This window comes from Saimiri boliviensis, chromosome 8, assembly GCF_048565385.1.
Source record: "Saimiri boliviensis isolate mSaiBol1 chromosome 8, mSaiBol1.pri, whole genome shotgun sequence".
Classification (NCBI taxonomy): domain Eukaryota; kingdom Metazoa; phylum Chordata; class Mammalia; order Primates; family Cebidae; genus Saimiri; species Saimiri boliviensis.
In genome coordinates, this window is record NC_133456.1 from 83792627 (window position 1) to 83815604 (window position 22978).

Below are 22978 nucleotides of genomic sequence, written 5' to 3' on the forward strand. Positions count from 1 at the left end.
ATGGTGGCGTGTGCCTGTAATCCCAGCTACTCAGGAGGCTGAGGCAGGAGAATTGCCTGAACCCAGGAGGCGGAGGTTGCGGTGAGCCGAGATCGCGCCATTGCACTCCAGCCTGGGTAACAAGAGCGAAACTCCGTCTCAGAAAAAAAAAAAAAAAAAAAAAAATTTCATGAATGTTTCCATATTTCTTCCCTAAAAATCCTATATAACTGAAGAATGATGTTAACAGCTGTAACAACAGAAACTTGCTCACTGGAATTTCTTCCTGTAAAATCAAATAATCATATTTAAATTGAGAAAAATATATGTAGTGAAAAGTGTGGGGCAGTGCTGATTTTGCTTACCTAACGAAATATGAGTTTGATCTCAATCATCTTTGGTGAAGAGCTCTATGTTTGCACTGACCTCATATAATAAAATGTTTTACTGTATGGAGGAAGCTGTAGGAATGGCACAGAAAATTGGCCCCAGTTCAATATAATCACACTTAAATGGAAATGAAAATGGCTTTCTGTTAAAAGAATACACTGCCAAACACTGACACCACCCAAAGAGCCATGTGTTATTGGCTCTGAAGAGAATCCCATGAGATTGGCGCATAGCAGGTAGTGACCAAATGGTGGCCAGTAGTAAAATGGGGTTACATTTATTTATTTATTTTTTTTTTTGAGATGGAGTTTTGTTCTTGTTACCCAGGCTGGAGTGCAATGGCGCAATCTCGGCTCACCACAACCTCCGCCTCCCGGGTTCAGGCAATTCTCCTGCCTCAGCCTCCTGAGTAGCTGGGATTACAGGCACACGCCACCTGCCCAGCTAATTTTTTGTATTTTTAGTAGAGACGGGGTTTCGCCATGTTGACCAGGATGGTCTCGATCTCTTGACCTCGTGATCCACCAGCCTCGGCCTCCCAAAGTGCTGGGATTACAGGCTTCAGCCACCGCGCCCGGCCGCACCATTATTATTTTTAAACATGTTAAACAGATACTCAGGACTTTTAAAAAAATTTATAATTTGGTAAACACTGACAGACATGAAGGAACACTAATTTAGTTTTACCCAAATCCAAATCTAGAGCGTTTCTGGAGATGAAGGTTATCACCTTCTATTCCACTTTTTCCTACTGCCTTCCTGGTCCCAGCCTGTGGTGGCTCCTTCCTGCCTCCTGTGACAGCCTCCCTGTTCTGAGCCCTCTACAGTCCCTCTCCACAGCATCCAGATTCATCTTCTCGGCACATGAAGATCATGTCATTCCCCTAATTAAAAACTTCCAAACAGATTTCACTGCCCTTAGAATAAAGTCTAAACTGCTTGCCACCAGCTCTAGGTCCCTGCATGGTCTCCCCACTGCTCTTTCCAGCCATCCTGGCTGTACTTCTGTCTCCTGAAGATATTAAGCTCATTCAGGCCTTTGCCCCTGTAATCGCTACTCCCACTATCTGGCATGTGCTGCTTCAGACTCAAAGGTCGCTTCTCAGAGAGGTCTTCCCTAGCCACCAAGTCTAAGCAACCCCCATCCCGATCAGCTTCAGAGTATTTACTTTTATCTGAAAATCTTTCTCTTACATGTGTTCCTGACTAGAATGTAAACTCTGGCAGAACAGAAACTGCCTGCTGTTCCCCTGGCCTAGAAGGGGGCCTAGCACATGTTGGGTGTTCAAAGCTTGTGCTCAAAGACAAAAAAGACAGGTCCCCAATCCTGCCCTTGGCTTAGGCCCGGACGTCCAGAGCCACCGTACAGCAGGTCTCTGCGCCTCCCTCAGCTCATCTCTTCTCAGTGTGAACATTGTGTTCTACTTCTTTCACTGCTGTTGACAGCCCTGCCTAGTGGTCCACAATCTTATTTTGACCTTTTCTCTTTCCGTCACTCACTACTAATTAATACAGAATACTACTGTTTTTCAGATGGACTACAGGCCAAAAGGTGCAATGGAAAAGACAAAGTTGTTTCCTCAAATGGCCGAGTCCCTTGTATTCTGCACAATTTGCACTACTTGGTTCAGAATAGTGTAACACAAAGAATGACATTTGAGACCTGACAGACCTGAGCTCAAATCATTATTGTTAGGTAGGGCTCTGAAATTATCACTTAAATGCTCGATGTCTCATCTATGCAATGGGGATAATAATGCTTTCTTAGCTAAATATTTAATAAGATTAAATCACATAAAGATTTAATAAGCTATGAATAGTACCTAAGAGCTCAATTAATTTTAGTTTTCCTCTTTTCTTGAACTCCTGACCTCAGGTGATCTGCCCACCTCGGCCTGGGATTACAAGTGTGAGCTACCGTGCCCAGCCTTAGTTTTCTAATAACTGGATAGCAAAGCCTGGGAAAAAAAGTTGAATCCAATCCTTGCCCAGTAAGAGATTTCCTGATGTCTGTTAAAATGTAAGTTCCACAAAAACTAATGTGTTTTCTTTATCAGCAAGCATACATTTCCCTAAGAGTGAATAAAACCAGTATCTCATTTTTATTTGCCTAAAAGGGTGATTGGCTTTTACCAATTTATGCACTAGGCACTTATTACAGATGGAGGGGATCTTAATTCAATTGAGTTGGTTTTATTTAAAATTAAATTACTTGCTGGGCTCTGTGGCTCACACCTATAATCTCAGCACTTTGGGAGGCCAAGGCAGGCAGATCAACTGTGGTCGTGAGTTCAAGACCAACCTGACCAACATGGTGAAACCCCATCTCTAATAAAAATACAAAATTAGCCATGCATGGTGGTGCATGCCTGTAATCCCAGCTACTCAGGAAGCTGAGGGAGAATTGCTTCAACCTGGGAGGCAGAAGTTGTGGTGAGCCGAGATTGCACCATTGCACTCCAGCCTGGGAAACAAGAACAAAACTCCACCTCAAAAAAAAAAAAATTAAATTAAAATAAATAAACAAAATAAGCAGTAGACTGGAGAGGTCTGTAGAGGCTGACAATCATATTCCCTCCAATCTCATTAGTAAGTTTTACTTTCACAGTACTAATAAGATGGAAGGATGTGTTTAACGATAGTTTTTTAACATCATATTGCTGAATGTAGTTAGTGTTGTAATGGAAAAATAGATCTCAATAACAGATCCCTAAGAAATAATGGAATACATTATTAGCTAACTGTCATGGCAATCTAATTATCCCTGAAATGAATACTCATATAGAGTGAACATTAAATTGCCACGATGTCCAGTTCACAAAAGATACCGGTTAAAATGTCACTGGCTAAAAGCAGAGGTAAGGAAGATGCTGCATGTGCAATATGCTATCTAGCATGTGTGAATACAGTTGTAGGTGCCTAACCAGGAAAAAGATGTATTCTACTAATGTGCTCTAGTCACTGTGTGTGTGAACGACCTAGTCACTGTGTAATACTTCCACTATTTAAGTAAATGATCTATCTTATGATTATTATCAACAATTTAGAGACAGAACACATATGTGCTACCAGGGAGAGAATAAAGGTGGGAATGGAACAAGCACCTATTACAGATGCAGGAACTGTGCTGGTCGTTGTGTATAATCACTGAATGTCATTAGATAGAGCTGTTATAGCCGGGCGCGGTGGCTCAAGCCTGTAATCCCAGCACTTTGGGAGGCCGAGGCGGGTGGATCACGAGGTCGAGAGATCGAGACCATCCTGGTCAACATGGTGAAACCCCGTCTCTACTAAAAATACAAAAAAAAATTAGCTGGGCATGGTGGCACATGCCTGTAATCCCAGCTACTCAGGAGGCTGAGGCAGGAGAATTGCTTGAACCCAGGAGGCGGAGGTTGCGGTGAGCCGAGATCGCGCCATTGCACTCCAGCCTGGGTAACAAGAGCGAAACTCCGTCTCAAAAAAAAAAAAAAAAAGATAGAGCTGTTATATCAATTCAAGCAAAAATACAGCACAATCTCCAAGAAGGGTTTTTTCTTGTGAGTGCTAGGCCTCCCTTAGCACACATGTGTCTTTCTCCCAACTGCCCACAAAACACATTGCATTGAAGTTCATTTTAAATTTACAGAAAATGCATTCATTTAAAAATATCTGCCATTTCGTGAACTAAAGCTTTGTCTTCACTCCACCCAGGGAAATTGGCTAGCATGGAGAGGGATGGGAACACAACCAGGAATACACATTGCTAAGTGTCTTCCAGGATACAGACCTTACACATATCACACTACATTCAATCTTCACTATCTACCTTGGAAGGAGGTGATAGTTGGAATATCACATCTGAGGAAACTGAGGAATGCCAAGAACGCTGCCTATTGTGTGTTATACTGCATGCCGCAAATATTTTCTTCCCATTTCATCTTTTGCCTGTAATTTTGCCTTTGTCTTTAACATAGTTTTAAATCTCTAAGTAATGAAATCTATATATTATGACCTCTTAGAATAACTTATGCATATCTCAAAAATACATACAAGCCAGCCACGGTAGCTCATGCCTGTAATCCCTGCACTTTGGGAGGCTGAGGCAGGTGATCACTTGAGCCCAGGAGTTCAAGACCAGCCTAGACAACATGGCAAAACCCTGTGTCTACCAAAAACCCAAATATTAGCTGGGCATGATGGTGTGTGTCTGTGGTCCTAGTTACTCAGAAAGCTGAGGTGAAAGGACTGCTTGGGCCCAGGAGCTGCAGTGAGCCAAGATTGTACCACTGAACTGCAGCCTAGGTGACAGAGCCAGTCTCAAAAAAAAAAAAAAAAAAAAAAAAAAGAATGCATAAATAATTTAAATTTCCCCTTATATCTTTAATTGACCTGAAATTTATTTTGGTATATTTTAGGAGATGGGATTTTTAGCTTCATCTTTTTCCAATTGGCTAATTAGCTGTCCCAACACCATGAATCTTTTCCTCATTGATATGAAATGCTATTTTTATTTTACCCTGAATCCCATCTATAAATGGGTCTATTTGTAGACTCCGGCCCCATCTTTCCTTTCCTATACCAAGACTATATTGTTTTAATCGTTACTTTATGTTTTTATTAACAGTGGTAGTAAAATCTCCTTTTCTTCGCTACTCTCATGATTCCAAATGAACTTTAAGAATTAATAAAGCCTACAACCCTACCCTGAATGTGCCTGATCTTGTCTGATCTCAGAAGCTAAGCAGCGTTGGGCCTGGTTAGTACTTGGAGGGGAGACTGCCTGGGAATACTGGGTGCTATAGGCTTAAAACAAGGGTCAATGAAACAAACAGCAAAACTGCAGTTCTTTTGTCTCCTGCCCAATAGCTCATAAAGGCTTTTAAAACAAACCAGATCCTCAGAGCAGTTCATCTGAAGTTTCCTGTGTGTCTGAGTATATAAGCAGAATATAAATATATTTATAGAGAAAAATTAGAATAGTTTTTCAAACTTTAATCAAAAGGTTCTGCTGTAAATATACATTCTTGCTAAAAGGCCCCAAACTGCCTCACAGTTGAAGTCTCTGGAAGGTTTTCAGAAGTTTAGATAGAAGGAAAGTCACTGACCTATTGCAGGGGAGGGAGACTAGTCACAAATAAGACAGCAGTAAAAAAAATTACCGCAGGCCGAGCATGGTGTCTCACAACTATAATCCTTGCACTGTGGGACACCGAGGCAGGTGGGTCACCTGAGGTCAGGAGTTTGAGACCAGCCTGATCAGCACGGTGAAACCCCACCTCTACTAAAAATACAAAATTATCCCAGTGAGGTGGCGCACGCCTGTAATCCCAGCTACTCAGGAGGCTGGGGCAGGAGAATCGGTTTAACTTGGGAGGTGAAGGTTGCAGTGAGCTGAGATTGCACCATTGTACTCCAGCCTGGGCAACAACAGCAAAACTGCATCTCAAAACAAAAACAAAAACAAAAAAAACCTGCAAAATTCTAGGGAAGAATTTTAGACATTCTAATCACTGGATTCTTATACTTGGAATCCATATTACGGACACTAAGAAAGGAAAAAAGAAATGTGGGAAAAAACAGGTTGAGGTACAAAATGAAAGAGCCGGGCACGAGATGCATAAATGAGACCCAACTGAGACTGCTGTCACATATGGAGAGCTGCCACCCGCCTGACTCGCTGCAGTCATCTGACCCTGCCGTGCACCTTTGTTTCCAAGCATTTCTACCAAGTCCTCCTGTGTGGGGACCATTTTCTTTATTTTCTAAATAACAAAAATTTTCTCATGCCCTCTAAAAGTTTTATAAGTATATATGAACAATACACAGAAGCACCAGTAAGGTACCCTCCAAAACTGGAGTTAGACTAAGAAATCAGCATGCATTGGCAAACTCAGATAAAGCCATAACCGAATGATATTAACAGTTTAAAAATTTGACACAGAGTGAGGAAACTCAGCAAATGGGGAGTCAGGCGACAGTAGCAAGCTTTTTGCATTGCGCAGAGGACAGGACTCCAACCCAAGGGTTCACTGGCAGACCAATGCATGCACCACTACCTCTAGTTTAGATGTTAGCAGCTTTGTTTGATATACCTCAATTCAACAGTGGCTTTTCCAGAAAAAGAATAAATGCTACCACATTAAGTAAAATAATTAACGGAAAGACACACAGCAATCTCAGAATCTTCTACATCAAGTTAAAAACCATTTATCCCTCCTGGAGAGAAGGACATGAGAGCCTGACATCCTTAAGCATTTGGATTATCCAGCTCACTCCACATAGGCTGACTCTGTGCTCACCAAGCAGTCTTCCACCTGTGTTACCCTTCGGCATCCGAATTTTCTACATGAAGAGAACGTGTCAGTCTGGAAAGGTGCGTGACGAGGCCTTCGCTAATGTTAATAAACTGCCACTCTGGTTTATTCCATAGGCACTTGTGAGCACACTTGGCCTGAATACTGTTCCTAGAGCTCAAGTCATTTTCTGTGCTCTAACAAATCTGAACTTCTTAGTCCCTCAAGCAAAGGATTAGACCTGGAATGCAGGGCTCTACTGGGGTGCTGCCACGGAGGGAATCTTTCTGGGAATGCATGAGCTGGTCTGTACCACCCCTATCCAATCACCTCCCATTAGTTTCCCAACAGCATACACAGGGACAGTAAAAATTGAACACATCAACTTCGAAACTTGGAAATATAAGTTAAATCTCTTTAACCTTCAAAAGTTGACTTCATAATTCCAGCACTTTGGGAGGCTGAGATGAGTAGCTCATTTGAGGCCAGGAGTTTGAGACTAGCCTGACCAACATGATGAAACCCCATCTCTACTAAAAATACTAAAATTAGCCAGGTGTGATGGTGCATGCCTGTAATCCCAGCTACCAAGAGGCTGAAGTGAGAGGATCACTTGTACCTGGGAGGCAGAGTTTGCAGTGTGCTGAGATCATGCCACTGTACTGCGGCCTAGGTGACACAGCGAGATCCTGTCTCAAAAAAAAAAAAAAAAGTTTACTGCCCTAACTTTATGACAGCATTATGCAACTGCTTTTAATTTACAGTGAAATCAACTTTGATTTAAAATAAAATTTGCTCCCCCAAATCAATCTATTTTTCACTGGATCTTGCTAATCAAAAAGCATTTGATTAAAAAATTAGCCAGACATGGTGGCATGCACCTATAGGTCTAGGTACTCAGGAGGCTGAGGTGGTAGGATACCTTAAGCTTACGAGTACAAGGCTTCAGTGAGCTATGATGGTACCACTGTACTCCAGCCTGGGCAACAGAGAGAAACCCTGTCTCCAAAACAAAAATTAAAATTAAAAATTAAAAAAAAAAAAGCAAAGCATTTGAGCGTTTGCATGTGTGCGTGTCCACTGAAGGATGCAGATACTGGATGGAGACAGATGTCTTCAGAAATAACTATTCAGAAATAACTGAGGTAAATATAGTTCATAGCTCTTCGATTTTTCTATCAAAATGTCCAAATCTCTGTTCTGAATGAGTCAAGGCAAAGGCATGAAAACACCCCTACAAGGCTGCATGTCCACATCTGTGGTAGGTTACAGACCAAAAGCTTCCCATGTCAGTCCTGAGCAGACTTCTAAGTCAGCTGTGTATTACCACTCTGAGTCCCTCAAAAGAGCTGCCGTGAATTGCCACAGCAGGGGTGAGACCCCCTTGTACCTCCAACAGTTGCCTATGTTCCAGACTGACATTCACAGAAACACTCAGTAGGTACATGCAGTGCGCCAAACATGGGTGATTCATTCAAAAGAAATCTGCCAAAACGGAAGTAGAGCTAGGTTTAACGGTATGCTCCCTGAAAATTTCTGCAACACATCTCTGAAATGTTCTCAGGTGCCCGGCAGCTTCTAAGAAGGCAGAGTAACCTCATCTCCTGTCTCCTATTACTCTTGCCTTTCATCAGGGAGTGTTTGAGAGGAGGTAGCAGGCAGCAGGCAGCAGCAGCCTTTCAACGATTCGTCAATAAAAGGCAGAAGCTGGTTAACTGGAACAGTGAGGCTGAACTACCAGCATGTGACACCTAATACCTTTCACCTTTGGCTGCCACTTCCCAGGCCACACCTCCAGCCCACCCTCCATACTAATGCTACCTCTGGTCGCTACCACTCCCCTATGGAAACCCCTGCAGTGCCCTGCTGCCCCAGGACCAGGCCAGACCCTGACTCATGGACACACCCTCCCCAATCTGTTCCTTTTGGCTGAGCTGTCTGGAAGAGCCTATGCTCCTCTGTGTCCATGTGGCAAGCCCCATTTATCCTTTACCATACTCAGCTATCACGACTATAAAGGCTTTCCACCTCAGCCCTGCCCGATGGTCTCCACCAGCTTCTGTGCAAATTCCCAACCTTGTACATTCATTCATTTAACAAATAATTATTACTCAACTAATAGATGTCAGGCATTGGGCCCAAGGAAACAGGAAGAGTGACACTGACAAGATCCATATGCCACACTGTGCTTATCACCCTGAACTGTAATGATTTCTGGGCTATCTTTAAGACCACAGTCATGTTCTATTTATTTCAGTATTGGTAGCACTTAGCCCAACACCTGGCACACAGTATGTACCCACTGGACATTTTTGTGATTGTAAAAAAGAAAGTTCCAACTAGAGCTAATTAGCTTTTACAAGTAACTGAATAATGACAAAAGTAGCAGGCACTAACATTTATTGAGCATTTACTATATATCAGGTACTGTCCTGACCCAATTACATGTATTATTTAATATCCAGAACATCCTATGAACAAGATGTTATACAGCCCCCACTTTACAGAGAAGAAATCTGAGGCTCTGAGAGGCCAAACACCTAGAGAATGGGTACCCACAGGCTGTTTGATAAAGGTCTCCACGATGTTGGGAATGCCTGTACGTGTGCAGTTCAATACAGTAGCCAGTGGCCACACGTGCCTGGTCAGTGTTTGAAAGGTGGCTGGTGCAACTGAGAAAAGGAATTTTGAACTTAGTATTTAATTTGAATTAGTCACATGTGGCTAGTGGCTCGTGTTTCATGGCAGGCAGACTAAGTGATCTCATTTGTAAAATGAAGAAATAAAGTAAATCATTCAAATATCCCTTCCTGCCCTGAGAGTCTGAGCTTTGTACCACTGGCCTCTCTGCAAGGAAGGAACACAGACCAAAGGACAAAGGGAACAGGGAGATGCAATTACTTTCCTGTGGTCTCAGCTATAAAATTACCAACACAGATGCATTTCATAGCACTTCCTGGGACCTACATGTATGCCAAGAACCACACCGGACACTGCAGGAGCTATCAAAGAAAACCATCACAGAGCTCCCGAAGGAGAGGGGAGCCCAAGAAGGGGTGCTAGCTTCAGAGGCAGAAAGGACATTTCTGTGTGCACTATTAACATAAGCAAGAAAGTAGAGCTTGAGCATAAAGTAACCACAGGTTAGAGGAACTGCAAATCACTGGGACAATACGATGTAGTTTATGGAAGGTCATTTTTAGCCACTTTTTTTTTTTTTTTTTTTTTTAAACAGTGATCCTGGGCTCAAGCGATCCACCTCTGCCTGTTTAAGTGCTGGGATTACAGGCATGAGCCATTGACTATATGTGGCCTGAGGTAAATTTTAAGTAAATAAATTTTAAAAAAAGAAAAAGAAAAAGAAACAGTGTTCAGCTTGTGCAGTGGCCCAATCTTGGTTCTTTAAAGCCTCAACCTTTCAGGCTCAAGCAACCCTCCCCCTTCAGCTACTCAAGTAGTTGAGACTACAGGCATGCACCATCACATCTGGCTAATTTTTATATTTTTTGTAGAGATGGGGTTTTGCCATGTTGCTTAGGCTGATCTCGAACTCTAGGGCTCAAGCTCTCTGCCTGTCTCGGCCTCCCAGAGTACTGGGATTACAGGTGTGAGCCATGGCACCAGGCTCAAGCTAACTTTAAAAAAATGTAGCTACTTATAGGCCGGGCGCGGTGGCTCAAGCCTGTAATCCCAGTACTTTGGGAGGCCGAGGCGGGTGGATCACGAGGTCGAGAGATCGAGACCATCCTGGTCAATATGGTGAAACCCCGTCTCTACTAAAAATAAAAAAAAAAATTAGCTGGGCATGGTGGCGCGTGCCTGTAATCCCAGCTACTCAGGAGGCTGAGGCAGGAGAATTGCCTGAGCCCAGGAGGCGGAGGTTGCGGTGAGCCGAGATCGCGCCATTGCACTCCAGCCTGGGTAACAAGAACGAAACTCCGTCTCAAAAAAAAAAAAAAAAAAAACAAAATGTAGCTACTGCATTAAGTGGAGGGATCCTGAAGAAGGAAATAAATCCATTTACTTAATTAGCAGTCACTACATGATCTGAATCATGTAGCATCACATACGAAAAGCTGGTGAAACCCCGTGAATATACCAAACAAAAGTGACTTGTACTCTTTAAGTGGATAAATTATATGGTATGTGAATTATAGTACTTTTCAAAAGCTTGTGAAAATTAGTAACAAAAATATTCAGCCAATCTGAAATCCATTTCTTTTTATTTCCACCCCCTCCCCCACCCCCACCATCACCAGTCAGCATCTGTTAACAATCCAAAATCTTTTTATTCTTTGTCTGACACAGAGTCTCATTCTGTTGCCCAAGCTAGAGTGCAGTAGTGCAATCATGGCTCACTGTAGACTTGACCTCCTGGGCTCAAACAATCCTACCACATCAGCCACCCAAGTGGCTGGACTACAGGCATAAGCCATCATACCCAGCCAAAAATCTAAAATCTGTTTTGTCTTTTTTTTTTTTTTGAGATGGAGTTTCACTCTGTCACCCAGGCGGGAGTGCAATGGGGCGATCTCGGCTCACTGTAATCTCCGCCTCCCGGGTTCAAGCGACTCCTGACTCAAGTCTCCTGAGTAGTTGGGATTACCAGTGTGAGCCACTATGGCTAATCTTTGTATTGGTAGTAGAGACAGGGTTTTACCACGTTGGCCAGGCTGGTCTCAAACTCCTGACCTCAGGTGACCTGCCTGCCTCAGCCTCCCAAAGTGCTGGGATTACAGGCATGAACCACCATGCCCAGCCTACCACTCCAAAATCTTTTTTTTTTTTTTTTTTTTGAGACGGAGTTTTGCTCTTGTTACCCAGGCTGGAGTGCAATGGTGCGATCTCGGCTCACCGCAACCTCCGCCTCCTGGGTTCAGGCAATTCTCCTGCCTTAGCCTCCTGAGTAGCTGGGATTACAGGCACTCACCACCATGCCCAGCTAATATTTTTTGTATTTTTAGTAGAGACAGGGTTTCACCATGTTGACCAGGATGGTCTCGATCTCTTGGCCTCGTGATCCATCCGCCTCGGCCTCCCAAAGTGCTGGGATTACAGGCTTGAGCCACTGCGCCCGGCCAATCTAAAATCTTTTTTTTTTTTTTTTTTTTTGAGACGGAGTTTTGCTCTTGTTACCCAGGCTGGAGTGCAATGGCTCGATCTCGGCTCACCGCAACCTCCGCCTCCTGGGTTCAGGCAATTCTCCTGCCTCAGCCTCCTGAGTAGCTGGGATTACAGGCACACGCCACCATGCCCAGCTAATTTTTTGTATTTTTAGTAGAGATGGGGTTTCACCATGTTGACCAGGATGGTCTAGATCTCTCGACCTCGTGATCCGCCCGCCTCGGCCTCCCAAAGTGCTGGGATTACAAGCTTGAGCCACCGCGCCCGGCCGCCAATCTAAAATCTTAATGAGAAAAGTAGTACTCAGAAAAACCCCTCTAACCTGCACATTATTGCAAACACGTATCTTGGAACTGATGAAATAAAGGCTGAGGAATGAAATTTGGGCAGGCCTACTTTGGAAGCTGCCCATAGTGATTTTAATACTGAATTAAAATATTCAATAATTGAATTACATACAGAACTACATTGTGAGGTAGGTTCACATATAGCGTAGTTCAGGCCCAGAGACCAACAGCTGAAATAATAACATGTTGAAAACATACCTCTTCTAGGCTAAGCTGCAAATACTCAAAGATCCTGTATGGATTTCTTTTGCATATTAGTCTCCTTCTTTGCACCAACTAAAGAGAAAGAAATACAATATATTCAGAACAAATGGAAGCACTACATGTCATAGAGAAGAGACTGTATTTTAAAATGAACATTTTTCTTATGAATTCCCAGGATTCACATTCTATTGTGTTAGTGTTATGAAGAAATGATTAAAACAAAATTTTATCAAGACAGGCTCTTGCTGTATTGCCCAGACTGGAGTGCAGTGGTGTGATCACAGCTCACTGCTGCCTCAAATTTCTAGACTCAAGTAATTCTCCTGCCTCAGCCTCCCCAGGAGCTGGACTACAGGTACGTGCCATCATGCCTCACTAATTTTTTTGTAGAGACAGAGCTGTCCAGGCTGGTCTTGAACTCATGGCCTCAAGCAACTCTCCTACTTCATCCCCCAAAGTGTTGATTACAGCTGTGAGATACCACATTTGGCCAAGAATGTGGCCAAATTTTTTTTATTACTTGTGTTGAAAAGAAAGTTTTAATTTTTCCACTACTAAGATTCTGGTTTATTTCCTTTTTCTCCCATGAATTTTTTCTGCAGTTGTAATTATTTTGAGATGAATTTTGTTTTATGTGTTGCTTTTCTCATCCATTTATACCTAATAAGCATGTGCCTGTTTTTCTTCTTTTGAGACAGGGTATCACTCTGTTGCCAGGGTATCACTCTGAGCCTGATATCCCAGGCTCAAGTAGTCTTCCTGCCTCAGCCTCTTAAGTAGCTGGGACTACTGGCATATACCACCACACCCAGCAATTTTTTTAAATTTTTAGTAGAAATTAGGTTCTTGCTATATTGCCCTGGCTGGTCTCGAACTCCTGGCCTCAAGTGATCCTCCTGCCTTGTCCTCCCAGAGTGCTGGGTTTACAGGTGTGACACTGTGCCTGGCTTCTATGTTCTTAATATGACTTCATAAACCTCATTCTAAGTCTACATGGCATTTCTTTGAATGGGTATCTCACATCCCATTTAGCCATTAGACTGTTTCTAATTTTGAGCGATTCCAGACAACTCTAGGGTAACTCTCTCTGACAGCAAGTCCCTTAATGACATAGCTCTTACCCAGCATCCCTAGGCTTTTCTCATGATGGCTGACTTCCACAATGTGAGCCCTTCTTGCTCAGCTATACTCAAGATGACATGTAATTATCACCCCATCTTGTTTTCTCCCAAATAAAGGAGAGAATACTATTGGCCTTGCCTTAATTTTATAAAATTTTTAAAAGTTATTCACCAACCTTGGGGTTTTAGTTGAAAAGCCCCTCATAGGCCAGGCCTGGTGGCTCATGCCTGTAATTCCAGCACTTTGGGAGGCTAAGCCGGGCAGATCACAAAGTCAAGAGACTGAGATCACGGTGAAACCCCGTCTCTACTAAAAAATACAAAAAATTAGCTGGGTGTAGTGGCGCGCACCTGTGGTCCCAGCTACTCAGGCGGCTGAGGCAGTAGAACTGCTTGAACCTGCGAGGCGGAGGCTGCAGTGAGCCGAGATTGGGACATTGCACTCCAGCCTGGCGCCTGGCAGCAGAGCAAGACTCTGTCTCAAATAAAGCAAAAACAAAAACAAAACAGAAAAGGCCCTCACAGCTGCTGTGGCCCAGACTCAGAGCCTGCTGGTTCCCTTGGATCTTACAATAGGCCAGCCACTAGCTGCAGGCAAAAGATATCCCCGTTAGCCAGTATCTCCAGCTCCAGGAGCAAATGGCTTTGGAGGAAGCAATTTATGTTCTTCTACTTACTTCCTCATTTGGGGCATCCTCCCTCTTGCTCACAGCACACTCCTCTTCCTCAACCAGCACATACTCGTGGTCAGGCCCTTTGTCCCCAGCATGCAGGAGACTGACATGCTGGCTGTTGTCCTCAAGGTGAGGTCCATGCTGGAGGATGAGGGCATCTTGTTTGCAGCAACAGACTTGGAGCAGAGGTGAAGAGTCCTCTCCCACACTTTTCTCAAAGCCATCTGTTGGTGGGTCGCACCCAGAGCCCTTCTGCAGGCAGCCTAATGGCTCACTGGGATCGCCCATACCACCTGACTTTCCAGAGTCCCTGTTTACCACAGAAGGTGTCTCTCCCCGCTCTGTGCCTTCCATGTTGGAAACCATTCCAGAGTTAAGCTCGTCATGCACTTGAGCCTCTTCATTCCTTTGCACAGGAGGATGCTCGAGCGGTTTCGTGTAATCCTCGAGGATTCTGCACACTGTACTTTCATCCTGCCCCTGTCTACGCATCAGCTCTGCCGCCCACTCAACACTACGCTGATACCTGCAAGACAGAAATACTGTTAGAAATAGCACTCGAATTTAAAAACTGAAAAAAACAACAAAGTACATGAAAAAGACTGGAAGGTAACACACCAAAATGTTCACAGCAGTATTACTGAGTGTGCTGCAACAAGCATATATTACTCCTTGTTTCTTTGGTTTTACTAACATATTGGGGGGGAAAAAAAACCCTAACCCCCTTAACAAACTATGAAAATTTATCTATTTTAAAATTGGTAGATTAAGTGATTTAATAAACAAAAAATGGCTATTCTTTATCAGGATTCGTTTCGTGTTATCATTATTTTTGCAATGAAGTCTCGCTCTGACACTGAGGCTGGAGTTCAGTGGTACGATTTCAGTTTACTCCAACCTATACCTCTCACCCAGGCTGGAATGCAGTGGTATGATTTTGGCTCATTGCAACCTCCACCTTATGGATTCAAGTGATTCTCCTGCCTCAGCCTCCCAAATAGCTGGAATTACAGGCTCATGCCACCACACCCAGCTGATTTTTTATATGTTTGGTAGAGTCAGGGTTTTACCATGTTGGCCAGGCTGGTCTCAAACTCCTGACCTCAAGAGATCCGCCTGCCTTGGCCTCCCAAGGTGCTGGGATTACAGGCGTGAGCCACCGAGCCCAGCTTGTTTTGTACTATTTTCAATTCTGAATCTTCTTATAATGTCTCCAGATAGATACGCCATTCACAATACAAAGAGCTTTTGTTTAGTATTGGAAAGCAAAATGAGAATTTCAGTAACTATTCATCACAGTGCCTACTAACCGCTTCACAGGATAAGGAGAGAAATGATTTGGCTAATGTAAATACATTCAAATATTCTAACAGAAATGGCCCTTTTCCCCACAATACTTTTCAGAGTAGATTTTAATGAGAAAATTCATATTAAGTTTCTAAAACTTGAAGCTAACACCCAAGTTACTAAACACTTCCCAAGTTACAAAAAAATTATAGGAAAAACAACAGGGCAAAGCATTTATGCCTAGGCTGCTGGGATGTGTTCATGTGATGTGAGGACTACCACAGGCTGGATATCTGAAGATTAGAAGGTCAAAGACATTGTGAAACTCAAGTGCTTTTTGCCTCTACCTACGGTGATCAGTCTGAAAGGCATCCAAGACAACACATGGCTTGTGAGAAGGCAGACGTAATTTTACTTTTCACCTTCTTTTACCTGAATAGATGAAAACTGAACAGTGCTCGATTTGGCAGCATGTATACTAAAATTGGAACAATACAGAGAAGATTAGCATGGCCCCTGTGCAAGGATTACACACAAATTTGTGAAATGTTAAAAAAAAAAAAAAAAAAAAAAAAAGACTGAATATGTCATAGTTTGTAAACTGCTGTATCTTACACAATTCAACAAGGACACTGGCTTCTGCTATACCTAAAAAGAGACTAGTGGTTGCTTAACCCTGATTCCTGAGAATCCCAAAGCTGTCCACGCCCCGTTCACTCCACATGAGGATGAACATCAGGGATGCCTCCCTGTATACTGGGAATTGTATCCTAAAGATTAACACCTGGTAAGGCTACCCTAATACCCGAGAGACAGTACGGTGCTGTGACTTTGGTACTGCACATTTTCTGTCCAGCCCTGTTACTTTTAACTGTGTGGCAATGCAAATTACTTCTCTGTGCTTTAATTTTCCCACCTATAAAATGTAGATATTAGTACTACCACCTCAAAGGCATCTTGCTATGCATGATTTTTAATTAGGAAAAAGAACACAGCTGCGCCAAAACCAGTAGGGTGTCTTACCTGGAAGATGGCCACCCATGCTTACATTTAAAAGAACTTTCATGTGAGAGATCTAAAAAGAATCTTACCTCTTCATTATCAACAAAAGTATTAGCTCTACAGGGTCCATAAATTTCCTTTACTTGAACACAAATTTTTGTGACCATGTATATTTTTCTGGGGAAGGGACCCACAACCTTTGCCAAATTCCTTGACTCAAAACATGTGAAAAAACCACTGAATTAAAGGTTCAACAGTTCCTCCTTTGACCAGAAGACCTGGAAGGGAGGGAGCACACAGAGGGCACTGCTCTGCTCTTTGCAGCAGAGCAGTCAAGGCAGATGTGGGTTCCAGTCCTTGGTCCAACATGTTCTCATACTAGCTACATGACTCCACCTCTCTAAGGCTCAGCAATCATCTACAAACCAGGGATAATTGCACCTACCTCCAGGGGTTGCAGCAAAAATTAAATAAAACATGTAAAGTGCATAGCCCATAAGAAGTGTTCGATCAATACTGTATTTGCTACTAATCATTGTAGAGATTTTAGAAGTGGCTTGGAAAATAAATCAGACTCAATATTTTAAAAGATGTATATTTAATAAGTATATTTAAAAAGATGATGTTAATAAATGGAAATGTCTTAATTCGCTGTTCTGTGAGAGCAGAGGCAGCAGTGTGGGAAAGAATGCTGCCTCAGGAGGTCTAGGTCCTGGGGTTGGCTCTTCTGTGTGGCTCTGAGCCAAGCCACTTAGCATCTCTACCTCTGTGCTCTTCTGCGACACACCAGAACCAGGCCGCACCAGTGTTCCCTTTTCAGGATCTCAGAGGATCACTATAAAGGTCAAAGGAGACTGAGGCTCCAAGAGCACACAGAAGAAAGCCTCCAAGTCAGACATGATGAAAAGAGCCACACATACAAATGACTAAGACAACGATATATGGGTCAGAGCTGAAGGTGTCCTCTTGCTGGCTGGCAACACCTTAAAAAGCCAAGTCCTGCTGCCATCAATCCCAGATGCTGGAGGAGTTGCAGGAAGAGAAATGAGAAGTTAAAAACAGAAAGCAAAAGGGGGAGCATGGTAGAGGGACCAGGCAGCAGCCACGACTAGAAGCAGTGACAGGACTGGGGAAAGTAGAATCATCCAGGACCTCAAGGACACAGGACGTGCCCATCCGAACACACCATGGCTTCTCATGCTCCTGCACCCTTGAACACACACCTCTCCTATTTGCACAGGGTACTGTTCCCTATCGTACTGATGAATGCCCATTTATCACTGGAAGTACACGGCAGAGTGGTTTAGAGCAGGCGTCCCCAAACTACGGCCCGCGGGCCGCATGCGACCCCCTGAGGCCATTTATCCGGCCCCCCGCAGCACTTCAGGAAGGGGCACCTCTTTCATTGGTGGTCAGTGAGAGGAGCACAGTATGTGGCGGCCCTCCAACGGTCTGAGGGACAGTGAACTGGCCCCCTGTGTAAAAAGTTTGGGGACGCCTGGTTTAGACTGATTAGTGCACACAGGTTCTGGGGCCACAGTGCCTAAGTCCACGTACTGACCCTGAGCAAGGAGCTTCACTTCCCTGTGTTCAGTTCTTCCACTTGTTGAAGATGGAGAAGAATGGGACCCACCTCATGGGAGTGACGTGAGGACCTGAGATGAGACACAGGTCCATCACTGGCAGAATACTTAGCCCTGGAAAGGTGCTCAGGGAGTGCTGGCATGCACACCCAAATCAATGCCTCCCAGGCTCTGGCGCTGAGCCCATGTCATCTTGGGCAAGCTACTGAACCCTCATCCAAGTCCCGATTTATAAAACAGGAACATCTCTAGTATCTACCCTTGAAGGTTTCTTGAGAAGATGAAATGAGGTAATGCAGGCAAGCTCTGAGACTGGGACTCGCACTGCTGGAGCAGTCGGCATTTGTTGGCTCTGATGGTGATGGTATCTCTACAACACCTACTACAGAACAGCACAACTGTTCACTTCTCTTCCTCTCTCACTAGACTGTAAATCCCTCAAGAAAGGGGACTAGGTCTTTTCCTTGCTCTTGGGTCCCCAGCACCTACCTAATGCAGAGTTCACACAGTAAACTCTGGCAAAATAAAGGACCACAACAGGGTGGGGGGACCAGCACGACCATCAGGGGTGGTCCTTCAGGGACATATCCCTACCTGTGTCAATTCCCCAAAGGCATCACAGAAGGGTCCTGACACTTACCTTCAGAAAGGGTTATGCAGAAGGTGTTCTTCACCCAAGGAAAACTTTTGTTGGAAAAAGGTCAATTTGAGTGAATCCACTTGAAACAGAAATCAGAATTTCAGAGGCACCAGTAAAGAAACAATTACGGCCAGGTACAGTGGCTCACACCTGTAATCCTGATGCTTTGGGAGGCTGAGTGAGAGGATCACTTGAGCCCAGGAGCCCTAGACCAGCCTGAGCAACAAAGCGAGACTCTGTTTCTACAAAAAATATAAGCAATGATTATGACAAGTATTTAAGTTGAAAAATTAATCTAAAAATATGAACATGAATCAATTTGTCTTATATTTAACAAAATTTAGACTGTGATTCCAAGTGTTATCAACAAGCAATAAATCAAGTGTTGGTTTTGGTTGGGGGACATATGTAGCTTGCTGATAACATCTTTAAACATCCTTAGGTTCACAGAGGGAAATGAGTTATAATCTGAAAATTTCTTATACAAAACTAATCCCAAGCATACCTTATTCAAGCAATATTCCTGCACTGTCACTATGTGTCGAGTCTATGTCACTTTGTCCTTTGTCATTTGTAATGTAAATTCAATGTAAATCGATGGCAAATTGAACATTTAAATCTTGCAAAAAAGAAGCAGGATTCATGAAGTCTATGAAAGTGATCAAAGTATGGCTAAGGGATTAGAAAATGAAAATCTGGCAGTTAGACTACAGTTAAAGGAAAAATCAGCTAAGGTGATACCACAATAAGGTATATCAAGAGTGTTGAGGATGTAAGAGAGAATGCTGAATGCAGAGTGAGTTCATGTGAGGCCTGCTTATTGGTGAATAGTTCATGTTACAATTTTCACTTCTTTTTTTTTGAGACGGAGTTTCGCTCTTGTTACCCAGGCTGGAGTGCAATGGCGCGATCTCGGCTCACCGCAACCTCCGCCTCCTGGGGTCAGGCAATTCTCCTGCCTCAGCCTCCTGAGTAGCTGGGATTACAGGCACGCGCCACCATGCCCAGCTAATTTTTTGTATTTTTAGTAGAGTCGGGGTTTCACCATGTTGACCAGGATGGTCTCGATCTCTTAACCTCATGATCCACCCACCTCGGCCTCCTAAAGTGCTGGGATTACAGGCTTGAGCCACCAGGTCTGGCCCAATTTTCACCTCTTAATGCAGCTCTGTAACTGTGGGGCCTTGAGTAAGGAATAGTAGGACAACATAAACCTTCCAGACTATGTGCCTCAGTCCCTGCAAATATGACTTTATCTGGAAACAGGGTCTTTGCAGATGAAATCAATTTAATGAAAGGACATAGTGACTGGTGTCCTTAAAAGAGGCAAAATATCACATGTACCCATACCCTGAAAATACATACATCTATTATGTATCCATTTTTTTTAAATGTGGAAAAAAAAGAGGAAAATCTGGACAAAGACACACAAAAACACACAAGGGAGAATGCCACATGACCACGAAGGCAGCGATTAGAGCGATGAATCTGCATGCCAAAGAATGCCAAGGAGTGCCAGGAGCTGGCAGAAGTGAAGGCAGGCAAGAAAGGATGCCCCGAGAGCCTTCCAAGGGACTGTAGCTTGCTGACACCTTGAGTTTGGAATTCTGGTGTCCAAAACCATGAGAGAATAAATTTGCTGTTTTAAGCCATTAAGTCTGCGGTGCTTTGTTACGGCAGCCCTAGGAAATGAATACAAGGGTCAATGAAACTTCTTGGAGTGGGATACTGTAGTGCTTACAAGGGGATGTTCTTCAGGGAGGTTGCTGTCTCCCTGTGCAGAACCTCTAAACTGGCAAGCTGGCTTGTCCTCAGGTCACGCTACGGCTAGCCTGGCTAGAATGCAGTTCTGACAGGTGAGCTCCCACTATTTCTGACCCCTAGGCTCTGTTGTGGCAACCTGCCTGTACTGTAGCTCCTCCAGGGCTGGGGGCTCTGCCAGCTTCTTAGCAGGTCCCTCCCAAACACCAGAAGCCCACTCCTGATCCCAGCCTGAGGTTATAGCCAGAACTGCTATTGAGATCTCCCAGGTGCCACCACCTCCTTGTCACCCTGCTGGCCATGGGGCTGCCAGGCATGTAACCCAAAAGGAGCTGCTGGATTCTGCCTATATGTGCTAGAAGCAAGATGAACAAAATCACTGGGGACTTGAGAAGTTTTATAAGGTTTCATGGAAGAGCTGAGACGTGTACTGTTCCACAGGGACAAGAAGGTTGGGGATGGATGGAGACAGTCGACAACTGTACCAAGGGACCACAAAGTATGGAGGTGCAAAGAAGAGAAGGGCCTGGTCCCTGCTCTCCGAGAACCAACAGTCTCTGACAGTCTGAACCCATGTATGACAGATGAGGAGAGTGCTGCACGCCAAAGTGGACTGTGGGGACCAGACAGGGGGACGGTGGTAAGGAGAGAAACCCAGGAGAGGTCATGCATGAGCAGGACTGAGGACATGCAGGAATCAGCCAGGCCCAATGTGTGTGTCTGGGGAGTTAGGGAGAAACGTCCCGGGAATGTCTAGGAGTAAATGAGGAAGGGCCTCTGTGAAAGCGTCTTTCTCTGACCCTACAGTGTAGCTTGAGGAAGCGGGGCAGGACCATCTGTGCCCACCAGGCAGAAGCCTGGCTCAAAATCTAGGCCCAAGCATATGAGGACTTAATAACATAGCTTTTACAGGATAGTATTCATAATCTGGAAAGAATTCAACTGGCAAAATAGTATTTAAACAAACTCACATAAGGCATTTCAAAAATGATTTGATTCACATTAAATTCAGACATAACTTTCAAGAATACATCTACTACAAAAAAAGAAAAGAAAGAAAAAAAGGTGTGGACTGGACTGCTCCATGGGATAAGGCTACCTAAAAACATCTGACTTAAACCATAATTTTTACAGAAGCCAAAGTTCATTATGACTTACTTCTTTGATGTGATGATAGGCATGTTTGTCTTCACATCTGGAACAAAGAAGTTCTATTAGTTTCAGGCAAATTTCCCATAAGGGGAGCAAACACTAAAAATCTAGGAAAGACTGAGAATTTTAAGATTCACAAAATCATACACCTAGAAAGTTAATATAATACTGTCCAGTCAACAATGGCAAAAACATGCTTTCTATGCCTCAGCCTCCCGAGTAGCTGGGATTACAGGTACCCTCCACCATACCTGGCTGATTTTTGTATTTTTAGTAGAGACAGGGTTTTGCCATGTTGGTTGAATTCCTGACCTCAGGTGATCCACCCGCCTTGGGCTCCCAAAGTACTGGGATTAAGGTGTGAGCCACCATACCCAGCCAAACTTGTTTTATAATTATGTAATACATTAATATGGTTTCAAAGTCAAATCTATAAAGTCTTACCTCTCTCCTCATCCTGTTTCATCCCTTCCTACTGGGATTTTTAAAAATTATGGGTTACCCTTCCATTTAAAAAAATTGGTTGAGTGTAGTGGCTTGTGCCTGTAATCCTAGTACTTTGGGAGGCCAAGGCGGGCAGATCACTCGACATCAGGAGTTCGAGACCAGCCTTGTCAGCATGGTGAAATCCTGTCTCTACTAAAAACACAAAAATTAGCCAGGCGTGGGGGTGCACGCCTGTAATCCCAGCTACTCACTCAGGAGGCTGAGGCAGGAGAATCGCTTGAACCCAGGAGGTAGAGGATGCAGTGAGCTGATTGCAGATTGTACTACTGTAGTCCAGCTTCAATGACAGAATGAGACTCTGTCTCAAAAAATAAAATATGTATTTTATATTTCCATCTTTTTAGATAAACCACAGCACAGCATGTACTTTCCTTTACATTGCGCTGTCTTCGCTCACCAGCATATCCTATTGATCCCCCATTTCTGTCTCAGCTCTGGAGTCCTTCATTATGTGGACTAATCATATAAATGTGGTTTATTCCTCTGGTCCTCTCCTGATGAACATATATATAGGTTGTTCCAGTCTTTGGATATTACAGTGTTGCATGAATAGCCCTGTGCTATTTCTTTTCATATTTTGTCAGTGTATTGTTAAGACAAATTCCTAGAAGTGGGATTGCTGGATCAGAAGTAAATGCATATACTAGGACAACTGGATATCCACAGGCAAAACAACAAAGTTGGACCCTTACCTTACACAGTATACAAAAATTAATTCAAAACGGATCAACAACCTAAACTTAAGAGTTCAAACTATAAACCTCTTAAATGAAAACACTGGGAAAATCTGCATGATTTGGACTTGGCAATGGTTTCTTAAATAGATACCAACAGCACAGGCAACAGTAGGAAAATAATAGATAAATTGGACTTAATTAAAATGAAAAAAATTTCTCATTTTATACTCATTAGGATGACTATTATTATTATAT

At 43.5% G+C, this 22978-nt stretch overlaps 2 protein-coding genes, 1 non-coding gene and 1 pseudogene across 10 annotated transcripts in view; 2 read left to right on the forward strand and 2 right to left on the reverse strand.

Moving 5' to 3' along the window:
- The window catches only part of TSEN2 (tRNA splicing endonuclease subunit 2), a 66679-nt gene that overhangs the window by 32812 nt on the left and 10889 nt on the right, over positions 1–22978 (reverse strand). For all 8 annotated transcript variants that reach the window (XR_012518878.1, XR_012518879.1, XR_005581948.2 and 5 more), the window contains exons 4-6: positions 21546–21582; positions 14118–14640; positions 12314–12391 (exon numbers count right to left, since the gene is read on the reverse strand). Coding sequence is in view for 5 of the 8 variants with exons in the window: in XM_074404771.1 (XP_074260872.1) it covers positions 12314–12391; positions 14118–14640; positions 21546–21582 (638 nt within the window). In the remaining 3 variants the exon portion in view is untranslated. The remainder of the gene's footprint in view (positions 1–12313; positions 12392–14117; positions 14641–21545; positions 21583–22978) is intronic.
- On the reverse strand, positions 102–3860 carry LOC141585295 (protein GVQW1-like; the record flags this gene model as incomplete). The annotated part of the gene is made up of 2 exons (XM_074403511.1): positions 102–2709; positions 3674–3860. Coding segments are annotated over 2 exons (324 nt in total), but the record flags the coding sequence as incomplete, so codon positions are not given.
- LOC120367715 (5S ribosomal RNA) lies at positions 5041–5156 on the forward strand (annotated as a pseudogene).
- LOC120367717 (U6 spliceosomal RNA) lies at positions 15856–15962 on the forward strand. Its single transcript, XR_005582031.1, has one exon. It is a non-coding gene; the product is annotated as a U6 spliceosomal RNA (small nuclear RNA).